Source organism: Parus major, chromosome 1A (genome assembly GCF_001522545.3).
Source record: "Parus major isolate Abel chromosome 1A, Parus_major1.1, whole genome shotgun sequence".
NCBI lineage: Eukaryota > Metazoa > Chordata > Aves > Passeriformes > Paridae > Parus > Parus major.
The window spans coordinates 27564572-27590661 of record NC_031773.1 but is presented as its reverse complement, the minus strand read 5'-3'; the positions used below and the strand labels follow the sequence as shown (position 1 = coordinate 27590661).

The 26090-nt window shown below is 36.5% G+C and overlaps 1 protein-coding gene across 1 annotated transcript; it reads left to right on the top strand.

Moving 5' to 3' along the window:
• On the top strand, positions 1 to 25447 carry YAF2 (YY1 associated factor 2). Its single transcript, XM_015628619.3, has 4 exons — positions 1 to 253; positions 393 to 518; positions 19523 to 19675; positions 22238 to 25447. The coding sequence occupies exons 1-4, from the start codon at positions 228 to 230 to the stop codon at positions 22473 to 22475; spliced, it is 543 nt and encodes a 180-aa protein (XP_015484105.1). The 5' UTR covers positions 1 to 227; the 3' UTR covers positions 22476 to 25447.
• Positions 25448 to 26090: the final 643 nt, after the last annotated feature.

Genomic DNA, 26090 nt, shown 5'->3' with positions numbered 1-26090 from the left:
TGCGGGCGCCGCTGGTTGGCGGCGGGGGGACACGTGAGCGTGGAGGCGGCGGCAGCGGCGGCAGCGGCGTTAGCGGGAGTTTCCCCGACAGCTGGAGGTTGCGGCGGCGGCTCCGGCTCCTCCTCCCCGGGTCCCCGCTAGAGCCCAGAGACCCCCCGCGCTCCTCCTTATTGACAAACGCACAAAGGGCCGCGCCGGGGCCGGGCCGGGACGCGTCTGGAGCCGGCATGGGAGACAAGAAGAGCCCGACCAGGTAGGGGCAGCGGCGGCGCTTTCTCGTTCCCCCGGGCCCTCCGGGAGCGCGGGGCCGGCGGCGATGGCGGCGGGGGCGCCCCGGGGGCGGCGGGGGCGTCGCGGCCGGTGCTGCCCCTGGCGCGCGTGTGTCTCCGCAGGCCGAAGCGGCAGCCGAAACCCTCCTCGGACGAGGGGTACTGGGACTGCAGCGTCTGCACCTTCCGCAACAGCGCCGAGGCCTTCAAGTGCTTGATGTGCGACGTGAGGAAGGGCACCTCCACACGGTGGGTCGCCGGCGGAGCGGGAGCGGGGGCGGCGGGGGAGCGGCTGTGCGGCCGTGACAGGAATTGGGGCCGGGGGAGCCGCGGTGCATCCCCAGGGTGTGAGGGAGGGGTGGCCGTGACTGGAATCGGGTCTCGTTTATCAGGGGTGGGGGCGGGAGCACACTGCCTCCCCCGGCCCGGGGCTCCTCGGTGAACCTGACCCAGCGGTGCGCTGGCGTGTGTAGAAACAGAAATAATAAATACCAGGAAGGGCATAACTAACTGCCTGCACATCCTAACCCTGGAGAGATTGTGCCCCTCTCACGGAGAAGCTAGGGTGTGCCTGCTAAGACACTTACCTTTTTTATTTTTTTATTTTAAATTATTTTTTCTATGAGTTTAACTTAGCCTCATACATATCCCCTTTGTGTGATTAGTATTAGTGTTATTTTAATTCGCTTTTCATCACAGAACATCACCGTGCAGGTTTCCGAGGGCTACAGGGGGTGGATTATAACCCTTCAGTGTTTAGGGAGGAATTGCTAGCTGAATTGCACTTTATGGAATTGCCTCCCTGTGTAACTGTGACTTCCCAGGGGGACCCTTTTTCTGTACACCAGTCGCAAAGCTTGCTGTGGATTAACTGGTTCCTGTGCCTGCCAGTGGCCTAAACATGTGTGCTTGGGGAATGGAGGCTTTATACAAACGAACTCGAGTGCACTTGTAGCCGTGCATGCTAACGGAAGAGAATGTCGCTCAAGAATCCTTTCTTACCACCACCATACCTGTGGGTTAATCCCATCAACGAGAGAAGTTTAAATGGCAGTCAAGTTGCAATCCTATCAAAAGCTGCAAGTAAATTATAGATATTGGTCAAAGCAGTGCTGAGTATGACTTGCAATAAATGTTACGTGTTTGGTGTTTGAAATTTTACGTGCAAGGTTGGGTCCAATTACTTGATAAAAATGATTATTCTTTATTTCTGGAACTGGTTTCCCTGACTTCTGAAAAACAGAATGGATATTGGAAGGACTTCTCATAACTTCAGTTTTGAATATTAGTTGAATGTTTTGGTTCATTTGTTTAGTTTTTTTTTTTTTGTTAACAAAGGAAATCAGTAAGGTAAATGTGACTAGAGGGAATTGTATCTGTCACATATATATTATGATTTCCGGTTATAACAATGGCATTATGTTTGTGTCACAGAGAGGTGTGTACGGATTGGTAATGTTCAGCAAAATAAGACTGCTGAATTAATGAAAAAGGTCTCCTTAACATCCAGTCAGTTTGATAAGAAAAGTCAATTTAAAATTTGTTTTACTGCATTGGAAATTCAGCTGGATAAAGGCTTTGAAAGTTAACAAACAAACAAAAAATTGAACTTCTGAGAAACAAATATTTTCATTGTCTTCTAGTCTCCCTACTTGAATATTTCATATTTTAAATAATTTTGCAACAAAATGTCTTTTTTCTTTCTTCGGTTTCCACTTTCTCCCTGACAGTAACTTGGTATGCCAACTGTAGTTGATTGGTTGATTTTTGTTTCTCTACTTAAAACTCTGTAACAATGTATCCCTGAGTAGGTTTATGGCACTCTTTTTCCCCTAAGGTTTAGATGGATTGCATCTTCATATGATTGCAAAATCCAGGTTTTACACATGGCATGAGGTAGATAAAAGTTGAGGTTTTAGGCCAGGCAGCTTTTGTCTGCAGTTTTGATATATGATTTGAGCTAGCAAGTAGACCTTTGTGTCCATGAAGAGAATCATTAGGGTGCCAAAGAAACACAAAAGGCCAGCTGGGTGGTTGTTTTCTGTTTTTTTTTCCCAAGGACCTGGAGTCCAAGTGGCCAAATTATTACGTTGTTGAAGAATTTGTTGTTGTTTCCTATAGGACAGAATGGTTTTCATCAATGTGGGGCAGGATAACAATACTGCCATGTTTCAATGGCACTGAAAATGCGTTATTTATTTATTTCAGTCTTCCATTTTGGAGCTTGATGTTAGATTAAGTTGATGCATCAGCATGGTTGTTGCTGTGCAATAGTTTGTACTTAAAAGCTTTAACTGTTTTTTCTGGTTTTTTTTCTTTTTTTTTTACTGATTAGAGCTTTGTCTATAAGACATTGTACGTTTTTTTTAAATTCAGAGAAATCTCTGTCTTTGTGTTGAAATGTGTAATACCTGATTCTGCATGTTAAACTTCACTAAACGTGACCAGATTTGCAGGTGGGAAAACAGGCAATTGTATTGAAGGTTTGAAGGCCTCTGGAAATCAGGTGCAAAGTTGATGAAAACTTTTTTTTTAAATTATGCACATTTACCTTTACAGAAGTATTTTCAGATACAGGTAGAGTTTGTTTTCAGTGTTGAATAATTTCTTCTCTCTGAAAGAGTTATCTTTTGTGCTAGAGGCTAGAAGTGGATTTTGTTCTTCAGTTACTGATAGAATTGTTAAGATTAGTGCAAATAAATTTTGCAATTTCTTTATTATATTTTATTTCTAGACTGAATTTTCAAAGCAGGTTAGATTATGGAGTTAAATCAACTTTTTGTCTATGGCAGTATTGCATTGAGTGGTTAAACTGAGCTGTCCTTGGAGGGTGATGTCCCATGGGAAATCCTGGATGCTGCAGGAAATGTGTAACTGATTCCCAAGGTGGCACTCTGGTTTAGTACTAAAGCAGTGCCCCAGCATGGTGGCAGTTAAATGTGCCACAAGTCAGATGTGAAACTAAGATCCTGTCTGCTAGATGGAGAGCCCTCTACCTTTTACTCTACAGCTATTGTCAGATGTTACCTTGGTAATGTCACTCACCCTGTACACATGACTTTAGTATTTGCTTTCTAACCTAAATTATTTTTTTTTGTTCCTTGGGTACTGAGAAATTCATATGTTCTCTTCATAGGAGACTGCACTGTGTGTAGTAATTTTCTACATGTGACCTCTAAGACATCTTGAAATATTTCAAGATGAAAGATGTATATAAATGTAAGGAACATAGATAGGACTGTAATAATTATTCCGTTCTTGAACAAATCCCCTGCTGAAGTTAATTAGAAGCACAAGTAAGGAGTACTGAATAAAACCCTAATGTACTCTGTTATAGAGGGAACTGGTAGCAACCTCTGTATTTAGGTTGCCTAATAGTTTCCATTATAAAGAAATTGTATGACCTTTTTGAGAAGGTTTCTTGCTTGCAAAAGCCATTGTAGTTTGGTAAGAGGATAAGTTCTTGGGCTAAATTAGTGGTTTGATTTCCTTGTCCCATGAAATTGTTGAAGTTTTGCTGAGACTAAATCATTTGAAAATGTTCATTTCCCCTCTGTCACTCATGTTGTACAGAAAAGTCTTTACTAGAACATTGAAAAAGCCCAGACTGGAACTGTGTAAAAGCAACAGAGGTAATGATGGTATGCTGAAAACATGGAAGAGAATTTTGTGGCTCCTGGAGAGGTTATAATGGGCTTGTTAAATTTGGTTTGATTCTCACAATTACTGCTTTATCAAAAGAAAATTGTCTCCATTGGCAATTTCTTTCCTTCTGTTCTTCATGGCACTATCTGAATCAGGAGCATACCAATACTGGTTGACCTTCAAGAATTGGGCTGGATCCTTGGACAGACCTTATTGGAGCGAGTATTTGCTCCCAGTTTGTCTGTCCTTCAATAGATGTTTGGATTTTGCTTTCTGTGCCAGCTAACACCATTAGTCACTGTAATTTAGATGAATTGTAAAGCTGAAGATTAAGAGTTTGTGTTGCTGGGAAGAAGTACACAAGAGGTTTGGCATTCCCTCTAAAGGAGTGTGTGTTCTGCTGCCTTCTAGGAGGCTTTGTTTACTGCCCTGTTGTTACCTCTCTGCTTTAACTTACTCAGAATGTTGTTAATGCTCTTCTTATTCAGTTAGCAGTAGCATCTAGATTTAAAATTACCTGTTGCTTTGCTTTCCTTCACGTGGATTTTATGCATGTGGTCTGATCTTTAGTTGCAGGATCCTATTCTTTTTTCCACATTGTTAGAAACCACTTCTCCTTTCAGTGTGAATGGTGAGCATCCAGGGCAGTGTAGTGAGAGCTACAGGAGGAGCTGCAAATACTGGCTTTGTAAACATTGAAGTGCTTGGAGTGATATTCTACTGTGTAAACAAGTGAAAAAAGGATGCAGGGACATGCAATCAATTTCCCCTTTTCAGACTTGATAATATTCCATTTTATTCTTAAATTAGAAAAAAGGACCAAATTCCAAAGGGTATTTTTACTAACAGTATTCTCTTAGCTAGTAATAAGGGAAGATTTGTTATACAAACTTATACTTTATGATTGTTACGGTTTTGTTTTATTTTATTTTTTAGAACTATTTTCATTACTTGCTTTGGATTCAATAAAAACTTAATGTTGCCAATGAATCAGATTCTTAGTGGATGCTGTTCAATTTTTTTTTTGTGTGGGTTTTTGTTTTCTTTTTTTTTGTTTTTTTTGTTTTTTTCGTCTGGGGGAAAGGCAGAATAAAGAAAGGAGACAGGTACAAATTACTTCTGTGAAGTTTTGCGGTTTGTTTTTTTCTTAACTTGGATTTAGGATGGTTTTTTAAATGATTCCTATTTGATACACATGTTGAGTGAGCTCTTATATGCACTATAATTTATAAAATAGCCCCTGAAATTTATAGCCAGAATAAGAAGGTAATGTTTAGTCAGGATGAATTTTTGTGGATTTGGGATCTATACCTCTTAATGTCCTTTACTGCTGAAGTAGAGATAATATATAACCAGCCAAATGAGGGCATGGCTTCTGTGTTCTATGATCTATTGATCTTCATCACTGAATCATTCCTTTTGTCACAGGCTAAGGTATGAAAAGCCCAATTTAAATCCCACCGGATACCTAAGAGTGTGAGATACAAAGAATTGGGATAGAATCTTTGTACCTTTCCTTGGTATTTGGTCTATATTCCTTGACTCTGCCTGAGAGTTTGGCTGTGTAATGTATTTTGTAAGCATATCTGATCATCTCCTAAGTATGAGATACAGGTCTCTACTTGGACTGCCATGAGTTTGTTTTGTGCCTTGAAACTCATAAATAAAATGTTTAATTTTTTAACTTGGATAACAAGGTCATTTTTCTTCAGAAAACATGGGCAATGTGTTTAGTCATGTACCATCTGGATGTTTATAAGCACAAATCAGTTACATTTAATCAAATCTGGTATTTGTATTTCTGTTGAAATGCATACTGCTGAGGACAGAGAGTTGGGACTTCTCTTGTATATCTGGTTTAACATATCTGTTTCACAACAGCTTGTTAAGGACTCTTCTGCCTTCCAGAATGCAGCCTCTGTGTGTGCACATGCGCGTGCATGTCAGGGGGAAGGTTGGGAAGGAGAAAAAGAGGAAGAACTGCCTGTCATGCTGATTTTACAAATACGTGACTGACTCAAGCTCAACAGACTCAAGAGCTTTTGTTTGTTACTTGTGGTAGTTTAGAGAAATATCTGCAGGAATGAAGTGAGTGGAAAAGTCATACAGAGCTTCATAAAATATGGGTTACATATTACAAATTTTATGGTTTAGTGTTCATATTAAATTATGAAGAGGAGCAATAATAAATAGTTCTCTTGCTCTGTAGATGGCCATTGAGTAACCTAGCCATTCTGTACTTCCAGTCTTACTTTTAAAAAGAGTTTGTAAAAGTAATATTTGAAATTGTTTAGGAATTTATTTAGGCATTGTTTTCTTTGAAAAATATAGTGAAACTTGAGAGTTCTGCACACATCAATTTCAATGTTGTTATAAAACAGCAAATGAACTTTTATTGATTGGATGGCTCTGTTAGATGTTCCTCATGGGTGTAGCTTGTATGGGTAATAGAGAATGCAATGGACAGCCAACCAAAAGAAAAATCAAGTCTGTATTTTAGAAAGGAGTAGGGAGAGTGTTGTTAATTTTTTTTTTTTTTTTGGTTAAATCTCACATTAAATTTTCATAATTTTGAACCTAACAGATATTTTAATTAGTTACTCTGAGAAGCTCATAAAAAATTATAATCTACTTGATCCACTACAGTCTGGTGTCCTTTTGTATCTTGGTACTTAAGTAAGGCTTTTTTTCATGTAGTGGGGCCTGCTGTGCTTTGTACTCTTTTTTGGAATTCATAATTTTCATTCTGAGTCACCTTCATGCAAGATTGTTTTGTCAGATAGTTCTCACCACCTCTCAGCTTGATTCTTGTTCTATTCCTTATACCTTTGTCCAAAGGAAAATTAAAAATATTAAATAGTATGCCTGTAGAATCTCACTGTAAAGGCTGTCCCACAGATACATGTAAATATATCTACAGCTGGTTGGTTGGAATTATTAAACAAGCAAACTCAAATTTTGAACTTCATTCTGCAAAACTTTGTCCTCATCATAGTTTAGCATAAGTGGGAGAATATATTTTTGACTGTGTTGCATGCAAGTCAAAACTGGCAACATGTATTTCTTTTCTCCTAGTCAGCAGGGCTACTAGTCCATTAAAGGAAGAAACTGTCTTGACACAGAAGACTGTCAAGTCAATTGGCTTTATGCTTTAATGCTCCCCATTCTTAAATAATTTCATTCTAGTATCTTTCTGAAATCTGAGTTAGATTGAGGTTTTTATTTGCCCATCTAATGATTTTTTTTCCATTTTTTTATTTCTGTAGTACTTGATGACTTCTTTCACCTTTCCTGTAGTTCTCTAAACATTGTTTTTCTGAGGATGAATTTCATTAGAAGCTGTTGACTGCCATAAATAACATTCAGTGGTCTGTTTTTTTATTTTTTTTAATTCTAACTTGAACTCATACTCCCTTGTTTAATTTGGTTATATGGAATTAAACTTTTGTGTGGGTACTGAAGCAAAGAAGACTTTATGCCGTCCAGTATTTGCTTTCTTTCCATGATTAATTACTTTCCTTTGGGGCATAAGTAGTGGGGGTTGTTTTCTGGGGTTTGTTTGGGAGTTTTTTGTTTGTTTTGTGGTTTTCTGTGCAGTTTTTTTGGGTGGAAATGCTCTTTGTTTTTTTAGTGCCATCAGGGTTCTAAATTCTTATTCTACGCATCTTTTCTAGGGAAAATTGTCTGTCCTAGACTAAAATCTACCAGGATGTGAAAAAACACCTAAAATCAGATGAAGTATGTTGAAAGGGAAGATTAGCTGCTAAAAAGAAAGCTCTTGTATCACTTGTAAAGTGATGAGAATTTGCATTTTCTGCCCCTAATTTTTTATCCAATTTTCCCTTGATTGCTGTGACAGCCCACTATGCCTGTTCCTGTTTAAAACTTAATAGAAATATCTGCACATTTCATCTTGAAAGTCAGGTTAGGACAGTATGCTTTGCAGAACATTTTCTCCGAGTATCAAATGATGTCATCTTGGCTCATACAGTCTAGCTACAAGATACTTTTGAAGTAGGCTGGTTAGAACAAAATAACTAAGTGTTCAATTTTTATACTTTCACACAGTAGCTTATCCTGGTTTAAGTAGGACAGAGAGATCCTGAGGATTGTCTGTTCTCTGAAGTGCATTCCACTGGTATGTGGTGCACTGATGTAGAGCAGGCTTGAACTTGGAGAGTTCAGCTGCAGAATGTTGTTGGGACGCTTTTGGCTGGCAGACTTTCCATCAAAAGTCAGACTGAAGACTAGAAGATATGACCTTGACATCTGCTACAAGTTTTTTCTTGTTTTCTTAGGAGTTGAGGGGTGGGGAGGAAATAAGCAATTGAAAGTTTTCCCATTCTAACTTACTGAAGATTTGAAACCTGTCTTTAAATTTTTCCAAAATGTTTGAATACACTTTCTTTGTACTATATAGCTTGTATGACAGTGCCTAGTAGGAAAAAAACCAAATTGTGTGAATCAGTAGGGGTTTGAAAATTCAATATGGGAATGGAGTTCCCAACTCCAAAAGCTGAAGAACGTTGGTTTGGCACATGCTGTGAAAGGAAAGTTATTTTTTATGGCTATCATTGAAATCTGTGTTTAGGGTCATGCACTAGAAATTCTGTAATTGAATAAGAAGGATAAAAGAGAATATGAGGACTCATTCTGTAGCATCTTTTAAGATTAATATACATCTTAATGGAGGACATTATGGAGATTTGATTTTTTAGGGAAAGTGTGTAGCCTTTTCTCCTACTCAAGATGGACATCTTTGCGGGACTGGCTCTGAATGGAAGAAGTTTCTAGATTGCTGCCAGCTTTTGGGAAGATGACACCTGCAGTGCAGAGAAAGTAAGATGGGTCAGAAGCAAGCTCCTTCAGTTTGATCACAAAACCAGCTGTACCAAATCTTGGCTGTGTGCAGTGTAACAATGACTGTGCTGCTGCATTAGTGTGATCCTCATATTTTACCTGTTTTTTTGCATAGGTGCAAGAGGGTTTCGGTTTCTGCAAGAAAGAGACAGAGGAGCAGTGTGAAGGATTGTGGGATTGGCATTTGGAAGAGGTCACTTCCCCATGAATCCTAAGGATCTAGGGGTCTAGGAGACTAGCCACTCCTCTTTCTGTAAATACTTTCCCAAACACTGCCTCCTTAGAGGAAATTGAGCTTCCTGACCCCTGCTCATATGTAGCTCATCGTCATCTAGGAAGCATAAATTAGTTGATGCCAATATGTTTCTCAAGCAGAGTATTTTCAATATAGCTTTCACACTGAGCATCGGTGCACCACAGCCTGTGGCATATGGGGAAGAATTCTAACAACAATATGCAAGAAGTTGGAACTTTTTAACTGGTTGTTGGAGAAGTAGCGTTTGATGGCTGCTTTGAAAACTATCCATGGAGATGAACTTTGTCTTTCTAAAGGTCCTGATACAGATATTTCTTAGAGCAGGCTGTTGTGCATTGTACCAGTTGTCTTCAGGAGAGTTGCTGGCCTCAGCTGTTAAATGTCATCTGGAAAATAGGGCATTCCCTTTAAGGGAATGATTAAATAGGGACATTGCCTCAAGGGGTAGTTTTCTGCACATTTTTACAGTGACTGATAAAACCATATGGGTCATGTGAGTCTATTCTAATTGAATCAGCTTTGATTGAAAGATGGAATTGCTAGAAATGCACTGAATGGATGAATTCCAAGTAAATGATTCATGCTGTAAAACAGCTAAAAATATGAAAGCAGAAATCAGAGCTGTCTGAAAGTTAGAATTCAAATATAAATAGGATGTGTAGAAATTGCATTGCTACTCTGGTATATGCAGACGGATCTGTATAATGTTTTCTCATACAGACCACTAGCTCCATTGTTTGCACTGTGGTTATTATTCAGTTGCATTATTTCAGAGACAGTGAAATGGCTGGTTAACACTAGGATATGACAGAAGTAACGATAATGAGAAAAAATAGCTTTGGATAGCAAAGTGTTGAAGTTCATATAATCATGAACTGCTTCAATGTAGCAATAAAGTAGTTTTTCACAAAATAGCTTTGTGTGGTGATTAGTGAGGGCATATTCATGTGACATGGAAAGCTAAACATAGTTTAATCTGATAGTTTTTATTTGGTGAATAGCTTAATAGAGTGCTGATGACTGAGGGAGAGTGAGCTGATCTGTGTCAGAACCTAAAGACTGCTTTTGCTGCTAGTGATTTAATTTAATTGCTAGTAGCTTATACTTGCATTACAAGAACTGGCAGTAAGAAATATTTTTTACTTTTCATAGTACTTAAACTGTTAAAAATCAGGAGTGGCATCATTCGGTGAGCTGCTTGCTTCTGTGTAGGAGAACATTTGCGAGATCTAACTGGCCACACCACTTGCAATACTACTTAGTATACACAGTGTCCCTGATTATTTCCTGTTCACTTTAAATAATATCACTGATGTGATATTTTAATAATCACTGACGAGAATATTTTTTTTTTATTTTTTTTTTTAGTAGGAGGTAAGCTGGGGCTTACTGGAACTTGATCTCAAAAACCAGCAATAATAATGGAACAAAGGTTTGTACTGGGTCTAAAGTGAAGTTGAAAAAACAACTTCCTTTGTTATGGAATGTCGCTTGGCAGAACCTAAAAGCTCTTGTATAAGGTGCTGCAGAAAGGGATTGTGGAGTAGATATGATAGTTGATAAAATGTTAAATCTTATTTTAAAAAGCAAATTTTCTTATGTTTCAAATCTAGAAGAAAGTGTTAAGTTAGTTGAAAAATTGCCTGATAGAAGAAAATAAAATCTGAAAATGTTGTAGCTACTAGTCTGCAAATATGTGCAAGGATATATTAAAAGCTGTTGTGCATTTTGTGTGTATAAATGCTTAACAATTCTCTAATTATTTGGGAATTAATGTTTTATATTTGACAAAAATAGTGTCTTTACTATTGAATTTTTAAAAATACTGCATGCTTTTAAGTGTTTACTGTCAAGCTAACACTTGAAAATTTCATTGCCTTGAAGCACAAAGAAAGATTAGTAAAAAAGGTCGGGAATTTTTTTGCTTGGTTTCTGCAGCCAGATTGCATATGCTTACACCTTAATAGTACAGATTTAAGCATGAACTTAAATGAACAACCTAAAATGTAACAGTTAAGCTTTTGCCTTCTTACTTGGAAGTTTAATAAGACTGCCACTCTGTATATGTCAAATTGGGTGTTGACTGCCAGCATTATTACATTAGGACAGCTGCTGCAGTGCCTTAATACATGTATGAGTGTCTTGGTTGTAGTTATTTCTTTCTGTATTATAAAGAATTCTGGTAACAATTTCTTGACTTGTAGGAAATTGCTTTGCATTTTAAAACTTGATAAAATTATGATGCAAAATTTAATTTGGTCCTGTTTATTTTATTTAACACTGGCAATACTATTTCAACATCTATACAAATGTAGGCCTCAACCTTCTTACATTTTTTGTGAGTTCCTAGTCCTGAAAAGCAGTCTTTTTGAAGTTAAGCTCTTCTTAGCTCCAAGGAAGGAAGAGTCAGGTAGCTACAGATATGCTTGATTTTTAGGTGAATGTTTAGGTGAAATTGATTACATTTTTTTTGTCCTTTAAACCAGCTACACTGGGAGGGAAAAGAGACTCCGAAAGGGACACAGATATAAAAATCACTGGTGTCAGTGTTAACTGTTTTGCAGAAAGAATTCTGAAAAAGTGAAAACATGCCTGAGGAATTGGGAATGTTAATTACTTGCTTGATATAGTAACTTGTTATCCGTATATGGGGGTGGGAGAAGGGAGGTAACCCTCAAAAAAACCTGGCTAAAGGGTAAGAGGAAAGTTTATTGACTGGTTAGTAGGTTTTACTTCAAGGTAACATAATGCTTTTTGCAGAAGCTGAACTTGAAATATCTTTCTTTCGGTCTGAAGCCATTTAGATGTTCTGACATCTAAATCTACATCATCCATCCGTCATGGAAAGTCACGTTCCAAAGCTGCTGGTTGCAGCCTGTTCTGTGATCTGCTGAGTGAAAAGCTGTCTGAGCTCTATTATGAAGTTAGAGTTAGATCTTTGCATAATTAATGTCTTTTTGAAAATGCACAGGAAGTTTACTTTTTATACACTAATATTGCTACAATACTCAGCTACGGATGTGCATTGTAAAAGTTACTGAAGTAAATGCTGTAAGAATTGCTCAAACAATTCATATCTGTTTGAAGGTATTCTAATTAATATGTGTTATTCATTCACATATTCATTCCTTAGAAAATCTTCTACTTAAAACCACTTCTTCACATCCTTCAATTTGTTTAAAAAGCTGCTTATTGTAAAATCATGCCTTTTTCTATTTTTCTCCCTGTATATATCTGCTTGCTTTCAAGATTAGGAACAACCTTTTATTTTTAAATTAATTGCTCTAGTTACTGTATTAAGAGATACTTGAGAATGTGGACCTTGGAGAAATGAGGACATGGTGGAGATTTGAGTAGAGACTAGCTAGAATATGATGATGAAGTAGAAAGTATGTGAAGATAATTTCTTGAGATTCCAGTAATGACTGGAAAAATGGACATTAGAGTATTAATGTGGATATCAGATTTCTATTAGCTTCTTGAGACATTAATATTTAGGATAGATGTGAGTGGAAAATGATCTTCAAATAAATTATAAGATATTTAAAGCCTGTACATTTGTACTGTGAGATGACCCAGTGTAGTAATGAAAGAACAGGGTAGAATTTGAATGATTCAACTTCATTCCCAACAAGATTTTAATGCCTTTAACTGTATTCTGTTTCAATTTTAGAAAGACATGTATGAAACAAACATCAACAAATCAGGATTTTTATCAAGGTTTGGAGTGTTTACAAGGCATTTCTGAAAGCATTACTAGATGAGGGAGTAGCAAAAGCTGGTGGAGGAGGAATGCTAGTATATGAATGATGCTGGAATTCCATTTGGAAAAAAATAATAGCTGAGTTAGCTCAGTTAGAAACACAGGAGCAGATGGAAAGGAGATAGACAAGTCTGCAGGGCTTGAATGAGAGAGGGATACGATCATCTCTTCTATTTACAGAAAGTTGCTTTTTAAGCAACTGTCCTTCATAGGCAGTAAATGAAGAGGAAGGTGGGATTCAGGAAAACTTGAATGGTTAGTTGGAGGACCTGATTGACTTTCTCTGAAGCCCAGTGAGTAATTCTAGGTATTTTTTCCTACAAGCTGGTTGACCTTGTTATTTTATGCTTTGCACAAAGATACTTAATTGGGAATGCCTGACACTTTGATTTTAGAGTTTCTATTACATTAATCAGAACTGTAACACGTGTTCTAAGTTTAATCCATAATACATCAGCATACCCTTTGTTTACAGTGCAGCTTTTGGAATAATCTTCAAGACATTCCCAAGGAGACACCATGAAAAAAGTCATGTGGAAACTGTAAAGGCAAAAGCATTTCTTTTTTGTACTGATTCTATTCTATAGCAGCCAGCTTCATGAGTTTGACTATAGGTGACTTATATAGATTTACTACTCATGTGACCTTTTGACTATAGCAATTTTGCTAAGTCCTGTAAAACCCTGGAGAATAAAATTCAGGGTGCTAGTTGGCTAGGCTACGGATTTCCAAGGAATGAGTCCTGTCATCCCATGCTGGTGGAACAGAAAGAAGCTGATGTTCAGAAACATGCTGAATTCATTGCCTAAGCCCTGTGCAGTGAGGGCCTAAAAGCAGCAAGAAGTTGAGTAGAAGATGTGGGAACTTGCATTAGCTTGGAAGCATTTATTCTGTCCTTCTGAATCACCTGAAAGGGAAGAATACTTTAAATATAAAGATTTTTCTTTAAGGAAAGGATTCTATGACCCAAGGGTAAGATGAAATCAGTCAGGTTTCTGTTCCAGATATTTCTTCTTTTTCTTGAAGAATAAATCTGTCTTGAACAAAAAGTCAATGTCTCCCTGCAGGGAAGTGAAGTGTAGATAGAGGGTACTGCTTAAGGATTAGGGGTACCTTTGAATAAAACCTCTTTAAATCTCTGAAGCCCGATTTGGTTTAGTGGTAGGGTTTTTTTCCTAAGAAGTGGAAAAAAGGATGAAATTAATTTGCAAACTTGAAATTTTTAAATGTATGATAGACAATGTAGAGATTAAAAAAGGTGAAAAATTATGAAGAAATAGCACAGGCTTTGTTTTTCTTGGGAGCTGTTTTTTTTGGTTTTTTTTCTGGGAAGGAAAACATGGTAGGAAATAAGATGTTGCTGATCAATCTTGAACTGTTCTGATGAATTGACAATTCCAGCTATGTAATAGTTGCCTCTTCTGTTTGATAGTATCATCATGATCATAGACAACTTTTCCAATCTAAACAATGCTTTGATTCCATGATATTACCTCTCTCATTGAATCCTGCTGTCATTCCAAAGGTAGTGATTAGTATTTGCTATAGAAACTTGAGTTCATGAACCCAGAATAAATCAACATCTTGGGCAGCTAGGACATACCCTTCTGTACCAGCTTTTTGATAGCTAAGTAGAACTGGACTAGATTATTCTCTAGTTATCAGAGGAAAACTTTGGCAGGTAAGTTGACCAGAGAGGTCAGTAGCAGACCTAAGTATCAGGCCTATGTGCTATTTTAAAAGTTTTAGATAAGTTGAGTGTGTCCATAGCTTTAGGAAACACATAATTCAATACTTGAGACAGGATAATTCTCTGGCAAGAGATGTTGGCCTGAATTGAAGCCAGGAGGTGGTTGGACTTAAGAGGAACAGGAAGGAAAAGATTGCATTAAAATGGAAGCTCTGCTTGACTGATGTTCTGGATCCAGGTTTTCTGATGAAGAGCATCTTTTTGATTGAATGCTGAGGAGACAGCATTTCCGTAATCTAGACCCATTGTGTTTCAATTGGGAAATTGTAATTTTAGTACTTCTGCAGTAGTAAAATAGACAAAACAGGAGACAGAACTTCAGGAAAGAATGTGCCTTTGAGTAAGTGGCCAATTCTTCAGGATGTCTGAAGCCTCTGAACTGCACATTATAGATGACAATACACTTCCCTCAACAGGTTGGAAAAAGCACTGTGCTTTCAGCAGTCTCACTTGCTTGGCAGCACTGTGTGTTACTTGGCAGTCTTATTTGCTGGCTCTGGCCATGCAGGATATGTGGCACCAAATGGACAAATCCTACTCCTAACTTTACATGCAGGGGTACCTCATGCTAACGTAGGACTCTCTTGAGAAATAGGTATGTTTGGGGTTGGTTCATGGAAAAACTGTCACAGTTGGCCCGTCATGTTCCTTGTTTCCAGATTGTAGCAGATGAGCCCTAAAGCTGATTGACTGATAAGTAGTTAAGGTCTGTCAGCATTGGAGCTTATACTCTGAGAAGTGCAGAAGACATGGGATGCTTTATGGACTTGTGATGGCTGCAGAAGCAGCACTGTGCATATGTAGTTGTGCTCTATGTAAATTAAATTCAGCTAAACACCAAGATGTTTCAGCATGAAGCCAGTTAGGTTGTCTGCATGTTTGAAGCACAGCTCAGGTGGCGGAGAGTTTACTGTACTTCTGGTGTATGTGTTGTTCATCAGTATTGTATAGATATTTTTTGTTTGTTTTGGTTCTCAAAATGGATCTGTTTTGCTGTAATGAGACCAAGTTATTCATTGTATCAAATTAGTCAAAATACTGTTAACATAGGTTATTGGTGAATAGTAGGTGAGGGAAATCAAGGAAGCATGTGAGATTTCCAAAATTATTTATGTGCAGGAAAGTATTGTGTTGATCTCTGGGTCATGGGAATAATTCAGGGCAACAGTTCCAGATACCATGTGGTCTTGAGTATTTTTTATCTCTAGGCATTTAAATTGCTGTGCTATAAATTTTTTTTTAAAGGATGTCAACAATGAAAACCAGTGCATCCTTCACAGTAATAAATACTTCCTTTGGGAGTATCAGTAGTGTCTGCACAACAATTGCTAAAGCAAAGTTTCTGCAACCTCTATAAATACGCTTTCTAAACCAGCAGCTAGATCAAACCTGATAAGATAAAATGTAGTTACAGCCTGCAACAAGAAGATTAGTGTTAAAATGATGACATCCTTGTTTTTGAGCATTTATGGAGAAATTTTAGGGATGACAAAGACTTTATCCTTGTATGTTTGTCTTAGTGGCTGTTGGCTGTTTAAAGATTGAAAATGTTAGTTTTCCTATTTTTTTAAAGGAGACTATGAAGTGCATATCAAGTAGGACCTTGTAAACAAGAATTAGAATTAGGTAATAAACAAAACTCTAATGAATGAGATTGGAATAGAAGTGTTGGTAGAAGTACAGCTGATACCAACTTAGAAGAAAGCTAACTGTCTGAAAAGGAAAACTAGGTCGTAGAGAAGGGGAGGTGCAATATTCAGAGATGTGATGTTTAGAGATCTCTTGGAAGCTCAGTAAATCAGTTTTTTGGTATGGCTAGAGTGCTTAAACTGTGACGTTCACCTTTGGAAAGAATTGCTAGCTCTTCTGTAATAGTGTATGCCTTTCTTAGTGTTCTTCTTCAAATGGCTAAAGTGGAATTCAGGGTAAAAATACAAAGCTTTTAGGGGCTGGCTAAATAATAGGTATTGATTTTAGGAACATTTCTGCTTGTAGTTCTGGATTGTTCAGTTGTGGTGGTCCAACAGTGGTCAAGTGATAGAGACAAAAATGCTTGTAATCTTAATGCAGAAGATTATAGAGCTTCTTTTTAAACATCAGTTAGCTCAGGTGCTCTTGAATATTCTTAAAGATTAAATTACTATAAATATCAACAAAAGGCAGTGTTAACATCTTGTCTATTTAATCTGTAGCAGCATATTACAAGAATATTAATATTAAAGAAGTGTTTAACTAGTTTTGAAAACAAGTAATTTAAAATGTATTTTGGCAAATCATCACAATCAATTTCCTGTTACAGGGATAGTTTCTCTAACTTTTGTCTTCTCTGAAGTAGCGTTTTCTTTATGAATTTATTCATGCTTGAATGACATGATTCAGCTACCACTAAGCAGGAGCAATTCTATCAGGTTCAAGCTTCATGGACACAGTAGAGTTATCTCCTGACACCTGCATGGCTTGTGAAGTGCTTGGTTGCAGTCCATTAGCCCCTTTTGAGTACCTGAGGAAAAAAATGAGCACTTGAAAGGCATTCCTAGTGTTGAGAGATGAATTGCTTTTTTTTCTCAATGTTTTTAATATAGGAACCTTGAATACCTCATTTAATAAATTGAGACATGAGAAAGCAGATAATAAAATTTAGAACAGAGATATAACTGATAGCTGTAGAAAAAAGTGACAACAAAAAGGATGGCTAATAGATGGATTTAATAGAGGGAATCTCTTGTCACAGCAAAGCCACATAGAACCTCTTGATTAATTTTTAGTGCATCTTCCAAAACATGATTTCTCTGTTATTTTCTCTTTACTGACTTCTGTTCCTTGTTGCAAGGATATTTTTTCAGCTTCATTTGTTTTATGGCATTAGGAAAAAAGTTCCAAGCCCAGGATTTAGAATTAAGCTTAATTTCCCAGCTGTACTCTAATAGAAATTATCTAGTTTGCCCTCAGGAACCGAAATTATTATAAATTGAGAATTTACTTGTCTAAGATTGTTTTTTTCCCCTCTCTACTAACCCTATTTAACAATTTTCCATAATCATGGTGTTGTCCACTCTCCTGGGAAACAATTGTGTGTCAAGTTCACTAGTGTCCTAATTCATAAGTAACATGTCCAATCATACTCTCAGGTCACTGTGTAGTAATGATGGGATTGTCACTTGACTGTCATGACAAACTGTATCTCCTATCCCAGAGCAATCTTCCAACTCAAGACAGATCATCAGTTTTCTTTATGTATCACAGCTCTTTTCCACTTGAAATTATAAGCTTGTGCATCAATTGCACCTTGGTGGTTCTTGCTCTGTTATGAGCTACAGAGGTGACAAAAGGTTGAAAAAATTCTGAGATAAGTTTTCTTAAAAATGTCTTAAGTACTGTGTTAACCTAGACATCTGTAGTCCATTGAGTCCATTTGAGTTGTTCACTCTGGGCTCAATACAGGGTGTGCTTTGCAAGGTCCTATTGCTATAAGCTGGGTAGTTTTCACTGAATTGATTTGTTCCTGTTCTTAGTCCCTCCATGAGTCAGCGTAGGCTCAGTTCATGAGTGGGTAAGGGATAGTCTGGCTTTTATCCCAAAGTTCTATTGTGTTGACAATTTATTAAAAGTCTTTCTTTTATTTGTTTTAATTCATTAAGGACATACTGTGAAGACTCATGAAATACCAGCTGATTTATATTGACTGTCTGTCCCACACTTTATGAATTCTTTTAATTTGGCTGTCACTCTGTAACTTGAACTGTCGCAATCATTACTGAAAATATAACTTGTTAATGGTAGCTGCCTTGATTTTCTGCATTTATTTTTCTCATCTCACCCAAGTAAGAAGTGCTAGTAGTGTGATCCTGTGGGTTGGGATAAATAAGTATGTGTGTGAGCTGATAGCTTCTGTTGCTTTAATAATGGTTTTGTATTTTCAGAGTATCACAATGCATATAATTTATGCTTTTTCTAGTTTAAAAAGCTTAACATCACAATCCAACTAACAAAACCCAAGAGCTTGGCAGGGTAAGCATTCTTGTGGAGAAGAAATTTAGATCTTCAAAGGCTTAATAACAGAAACTTGTTTATATATCGTGACTTGAAATTTCTTAATTCCAGAACTGCAGAAGAAGTAAATACACTTGCAATGGAATGAGTAAAATGTTTCATTTCACACTAGGATTGCTGTATTCCAATACAAAACAAAATAAAAAAATTAATCAATTTCAAAATAATATTTTGGAAAAAGTAAAAATAATAAACTGTTGAAATTCTTTCACCTGCTGTTGCTCTTCTCACACTGGTTTTTAGTTTGGATCAAAACTTGGAAACCTGCACTGTGTATCTCCTAATGGAATGTCATTTTATGTTTCTGTTGCCAACTTCCAAAGTATATGTGTTCTGACAGCGATATCACACTAATTAGCAGTGTATTTTTTTCCAGTGGACAACATGATAAAAATGATACACAGCAGGATTTATTATTGCCTCCAATAAATTTGTTTGAGCTGAAAACGCTTAAGTTCTATTCTGTAAGGCCAACAATAGTTCTAGCTCTGATACCTCAAAGGCCAGCTTTTTCCTTTTTGTGATATGGATTGTCTGCTTCTGTATTAGAGTCAAACCAGACCATTTCAGTGTTTGAAGGGGCTGGGAGTGGGTGGTAAAGTAGTTTCTGGAAGAATTGTCATATGGAGCTTACTCTGCGGTCTCTGTCTGGATATGACAACTGTGAGAAGAGGGCACATTGCAAATATCGTCTCTAAATCCCTGTAAAATAAAAAAAGGAATCTCATTTGTTGGTAATGCAAGTAAGTGAAAGTCAAGGCTATAATGGGTTTAAATTTTATATGCTATCTTAATGAAGTATTAGCATCCAGATATGCTTAAACAATATTTCTTCTTACAATGATGGTTAATGTTGATAACTGAAGTGTAGACAGTTTGAGACTTGCAAAGTCTAAGCATTATGCATGTCTATATATATGTGCACACAGGAAACCTCGACCTGTCTCTCAGCTGGTTGCACAACAGGTTCCTCAGCAATTTGTGCCCCCTACACAATCAAAGAAAGAGAAAAAAGACAAAGTAGAAAAGGAAAAAAGTGAAAAGGAAACAACAAGCAAAAAGAACAGTCATAAGAAGACCAGGTAAAAAATTTAGAAACTTTTTCAGTAGTGGTAAAATGTAATTTACAAATAAAACTAAGAAAATGTTCTTTGATTTTACTGCTTTCCAAGTACTGTGGCAAACAGGTTATATAGTGGTGTGAAGTTTTATTGGTTCAGGCTGTCTATAAAATATGAAGACCCGCAGTGTGTAGTTGTGGCCAGAAGATGGAGATGAGCTGAACAGAGAAAGACTGTTTAAGGGTTATTTAGGATATTGTTTTAAGGGTTCAGACAAGTATTTTTCATAACATACAGAACTGTTGATAGGCAAATTGATGATATTAATCTCTGGGAAAAAGAGGGGATGGGTGTGATTAGTTTCTATGCAAAACAGTAGTGGGAGGAGAGAGAACCAGTACCAGACTGCAGATGAGGAGGGAAAATAACTTGGTTATTGATAGCCTTGTAGAACCCTTCAGCTTTGAAGGGCTGAGCTAGCGCATAAATTAATGTGACAGGATAAAGTATGTGTATTACCTAGTGATAGAAATCTCTTTGCCACATCTGGGATGCTGAAGGACTCTTAACACTGAAAACATGAAATACTGCAGTACAGACAAGCAGTTGTAAAAGCCTTGGTCTTGCTGTAAGGAAGGAGGGTGCAAATTGCTAAACAAAAGCAGCAGGTTTAACCCCTAATTCATCATAATCTAAGCATGAAGTTATTGTGGCAAGAATGCTGTGTCAAAAAAGCTGAAAGGGTATAAGACATGTAAACTAAGCAAATGTGGGAGGAACTTTTTTTTTGGAAGCCTGCCAAAATAGCCCAGCCAAGAAATATCCTTTGGGATTAGTTATGCATAGAAGCAGCATATGCTTCTGTTGTGCCTGAAATAGGATCATTAGGATCAGAACAAGGGAGGGACTGAGAGTGAGTAGAGAGCAGTCATTAAGAAAGTCATAGTTAGGATTAAGGACACTGAAGTGTTATTTCCTTTCCTTTTTTGTTTTTTAAATAGTCAAATTTACAAGCTTACCTCATACAGCTGAAGTCCTTCAGTTATGAAGCATTTGATGTTAGCATAGGGAGCTTTAGTTATGCCAATTAAAATTATAAATTGAAATATTAATGGATAAATTGCAATGATACAGTAAAAATGCAAAAAGCGAGATAGGAAAAGAGTAAGGAAATTTGAAAAATAACTAAAATAAAATCTTGGGCTGAAATACCAGTATTAAGAATACCTTAATGCTGAAATACCTTGCATTAAGAATTGCTGCTTTTTTTTTTTTTTTTTTTTTTTTTTTTTTAATGCTTCAAACATTCAAAGTTAATTTTTTTTCCAAAAATTGTTTCACTAGGTGGGATGGTAAGTTAAGACTGCTTGATTAGTTTAGACATACTTCTCCAGCATTCATTGAGAAAAGGATATCCTCTTCTTTTTGCTTTAAAATATGTATATTATTGCTGGAAACTACTATAAAAATCTTCATGCACACTCACCATAATTAATAAGCTCCATGTACATAGCACTTGCACAAGTTGATAATTCTCAAGTTTTCTCTCTATTCCCATGATGCAGATCAGGAGATTCTCATTCTTTTTCTGAGGTGCTTCAGTCATGCTGCTTCAGCCTCAGAGGGAGCATGATGTCAAAGCCTATCTCAGTTCTAGTGGAGAAAAGGCATGACTTATTTCAGCTGAAGTGAATGGGAACCAATTCTACATCAAACAAAGTTGATGATAGGGTAAAGTTTAGAACTTTACTATTATCACACCTGCAAGCATGTGATGTCATTATTTTATTGCAGCTTGTGTCAGTGGTAGCTGTGGAGACAGTTAAATGCACAAACTGTGCTGTTTATGACTGCTTGTATGAATTCAACTGTCTGGTACCAGTTTTTCATGGTGATTATAGGAAAGGACTAAATTGAAAGTACTTTATGCATGTCACTAGCAAAAATATGAAGGCAAAATAGAAGTCAAATTGTTCTTTAGTTCTTTTTGTTGTGAAAAATCAAATAATTGAAAGATTGAATGAAGAGACTTATCTGTCAACACTGTGAACACAAAGTCCTGTTCAAATAGTATACTAGTGGTCATGGCGAGGTTCTGAAATTAGGTAACACCTGCTGCAAGTTAACAGTGTCTGCGCTGTTGAATTCAAAAGACAGACACCAACATCTTCATTATAGAACATAATTTTCTACTTAGAATTGTTGCTTCAGGCTGTTGCAGAGATGGACATTTCCCTGGATCGAATTCCTAACTTTGCATAGTCACAATAAAGGCAGACTTGGGTTTTGAAAGTAAAAGCCTTCACATGTGCAGCACATATATATTGTTGCACAGTGACAATAAAAAATGTCAACTTCTAAATAATTTTAGGAAATGGTAATATGTTATATTCAACTCTTTCAATGTAAAACATACTAGGAAACACTCCACCATTAATACTTCTGGTACATTGTTTTCCTACACATTACAGGTTGCAAAAAGAAGTCATATATACATTTGTTCCAGAGCTCCTAAAAAGTAGGAGTGAGACAAGATAATAAGATTATTTGTGTGCTTTTAATATGATTATTTGCTTTGTTTAGGCCAAGGTTGAAAAATGTGGATCGAAGTAGTGCTCAGCATTTGGAAGTTACCGTTGGAGATCTGACAGTCATTATTACAGACTTTAAGGAGAAAACTAAGTCACCACCTGCTTCCAGTGCTGCTTCTGCAGATCAACACAGTCAGAGTGGTTCTAGCTCTGACAACACAGAGAGGGGAATGTCCAGGTCATCTTCACCCAGAGGAGAAGCGTCATCACTGAATGGGGAATCTCATTAAAGTTTATTTCCTCCTGTTTCTTTAGTCTCTTCAAAACATGCAAATACATAAGTTCTGTCACTTGTTACCACATTTTCATGACAGATTAGTCATGCATAATTGATCTGTCGACTGGAACATATAATGCAGTTTAAAAAAAGAAAGAAAAAAAGTGCAGTGGTAGAAACAATAACAGCATGAAGCTGAGTCGGGGAGGTTTAGGTTAAATACCACAAAAGGTTTCTCACCCAGAGGGTAGTTGGGCACTGGAACAGGCTCTCCAGGCAAGTGGTCACAGCACCAGCCTGACAACGTTCAGGAAGTATTTGGACAATGCTCTCAGGGCTCGTGGTGTGACTCTTGGGGCTCTCTTGTGCAGGGCCAGAATTTGGAATTGATGGTCCTTTTGGGTCCCTTCCAACTCAGCTTATTGTGTGATTCTGTAATAATTTAAATGCTATCTACAAATGCTTATGAAGCGTCTTCAACTTTTTAATCTACATGTGTAAGGGTGCCATGAAAATGTGGTTTGAATGTTCATTATGCAGTGTTATTGGTATGTCCATTTTCACTTTTAGTTTAGCGAATTCTAACACAACTCTTGCAGTCTCTACTATTGGCATGTACTGAATTTAAATTTTTATAACATAGTTCAAGCTGCCTAAATATGTATTATTTGAGAATTGTGAAACATAGTTATATGTATGCAAGTCAGAGATCAACTTAATCAATTATTGCTGCAACAGAATTTTCATAATAATAATTATCTTCTTAAAAACACCTGCTGGTACTTGGTGTGGTTAAATAGGAAAAATGTTATTAAAGAAAACATTTGTATGGATTTTTGCCAATGTTTGACACATTTTACTAGATTACTGTTACTGAATTATGTTCATGGTTTTACCAATATTTTTTGACACTTAAAACACTTATTGTAATGTTTACAAGCAAAATAGAAAACACATTCTAAGCATTGATTAGTTAACCTTGCAATTCAGGTAAAGTACTGCTTTGTCGCTGTACACTGGTATTTTGTGTTGTGTAATGAATACTGAACCTCAGATGGTGATGCATTTGGCAAAAACTATTTGAAAATATGAAAGTTTGGAAAAGCTTTAAAAAGAACAGAACTACAGTTCTCATTTCTGCTTAGTGCTGTTTCCTTGCCCCAGATTTTTCTAGTGTCACATAGTCGCTTATCATTTCAGTACAGGAATATCAGATGTTGCACAAAGATAAAGAAATAACGACGCTATTATTTTTTTTTTGTTCCTGAATCAGTTTCTTTAATATTGAATCGGCCTATTAGAACATATTATGTCATAAATAATTTGAAAAAGACCCATTATCCTACTTTATGGCATAAACTGACAACATTTACGCACTTAGCAATATACTGATCAAGAGCAGAGCTATTTACAATACCATCCGGTATTATGTAAAATTACCAATAAAATATTTTTGTGAATACAAATTTTGCATTTTTGTTTACAACCAATAAGTGTTTTGATACATACATACAATTCATGTATAGATTTTAAATTATATACTCTGGTTCAGTACAAAAGTCCATTTAGCTCCTTTTAGTGAGATAGGGCACTTACACTCCTGTGAGCCTTTTCTTTTTCATTCAAAGTAAATATATTTTTAAGCCTATGTGAAAGTTGGATGGACCTTCTTGGTAGTGAATCCAGCCCCAAATTATTACCCCTTTAAGAAGACATATGATATGTCTTCTTAAAGGCTTAAAAACAATGGATTTTTGTAGCCCCTGACAATTGTGATGTTTGGTGGTTTCTTGTAGTAATGTATTTTTCTGTTTTTAATGCAGTACTTCTACAGGCACAATGGTACTGTTCTATTTTGTAAGATGCTAGTTGTGAAATACAGTTAGTTGCATAAAATGAGAGTCTGATGTGATATCTGAGAACATACATACCTCATTCCTTGGTGTTGCTGTTTAAAATTTTTAGACATCAAATGTTAATTATAGGCTATTTCAGATGGATAACTACTGACCTGTTTATTATGTATTCTGCTTTATCTTACTAAATAGAATGTCTGTTCATTGCTGTTACCTGGCCAAATTTAGTATCTGTAAAACAATGCTTTTTAAGGTTCTTAAATGTTTTTGGGGCTGGGCTAGTGTTCAGAATAACATACACTAGTTTTTAAAAGAAAAATACGTGCTTCTCAACTTTATTTTTTTATATTTTATTTTTAGGTGGGACTATTTGCAGAATATACTGATGTAATGGATTACAAAAGAGCTGAAACTGTTTAAAGTAAGCAGTTTAAAGATAGTAAATCTCATTGCAAGAAGTTTTATGAAATGTGTTTCTAATTTGAAATGTAATGAATGCTAACACATTTCAGAATTCCTTGCAAAGAAATAATAATCTATTACCGGTAATTCAATAAATGGAAAATGTATTTTTATTTATGTGAATAAACCACCCAGCACTGCAAACAAAAGGACTCTATCTTCAGAATTAAGTAGCCATTTGGTTTGAAAGGAAGGATGGAGTAGATTTTACTATGATTCAACTGTCTCTGGAGAATAATCTCAAAATGTGGTACAAGTCTGGTTGTCAAAAGGAATGCAAAAAGTCTCGTTGTTCTCTATGAAACAAGACATTGAAGAGCAATTTCTACTACAGGTGCTGTGGAAGTCAGCTAGGATCTTAAAAGCTGTGGTGGTTTTAACTGAGTTATTAGGTTGCCAGAGTTTCATTGCAGTGACGCTTGTTTTAGCATTAAGCAGAGTTAAGTTTTTGTCTGTTGGTGATTAAAGGGATATGATAATATTGACAGCAGAGTAGACAAATTCTAAGCAAAATACTGCATTTGACTCCATTTATAATATAATTTAAATGAACTTCACTTTCATAATTTCTAAGTAATTTTGACTTGTAGTAATCCTAAGTATTTTTTTCTAACTGTAAATATATTTAAAAGCATCTTTACTCCATTTATAAAAAGTGAAAATTTAATGTTGTAATGTGTTCTGATTAGCTAATTTTTCTCTGTGATTGCTCTCTGCATAAGAACTGTTATTTGTTAAATCTATATATGCACCAGTCTATAACAGCCATACATCCTGGGATGTTCATGAAATGGTGGCCCCACAAAGACAAGTGTGATAGTGTTCCATGTAAATGAGTTCCTTTATGTGCTGGTTGATTGTCTGGTTTCAGAAAGGAAAAGGGGAGAGAAATGGGGGAAAATTAAGTATGAATAGTTCATTGATAAAGTGTACAGTAATTCAGTCTCTTATCTTCCTAACTTTGCCATTAATTATAGGTGATATAAGAAAAAGAACAAATATACAGTTGACTGATCTCTTTTTTTCATTAATTTAAAACTATGTATTGGAGATAAACAAAATTTTTTCTACTCAGTAGCAGGTTGAATTATGCCATATAAAATCTTTATTCCCACAAAGGCGGTAGTAATAAATTACATTTAAAAATTGAAAATTCTTGACATTAAGAGTCAATAATTAAGAATATGACTGAAGTTTTAACCTATTATGTGTTTATCTAGATATTTGATGTTTTGGGGCATAGATTGTAAAATCCCAAAAATGGTTTGATTTTATAATTTGTGCACTTTACTTCTTTTAGTATTATGAAC

What these genes read in the sequence shown, in the direction of transcription:
- YAF2 (XM_015628619.3), top strand. Translation starts at nt 228, where the DNA reads ATGGGAGACAAGAAGAGCCCGACCAG. An exon ending in AGGAAGGGCACCTCCACACG is followed by an intron (nt 519 to 19,522) that starts GTGGGTCGCCGG and finishes ATGTGCACACAG; the next exon opens with GAAACCTCGACCTGTCTCTC. An exon ending in AACAGTCATAAGAAGACCAG is followed by an intron (nt 19,676 to 22,237) that starts GTAAAAAATTTA and finishes TGCTTTGTTTAG; the next exon opens with GCCAAGGTTGAAAAATGTGG.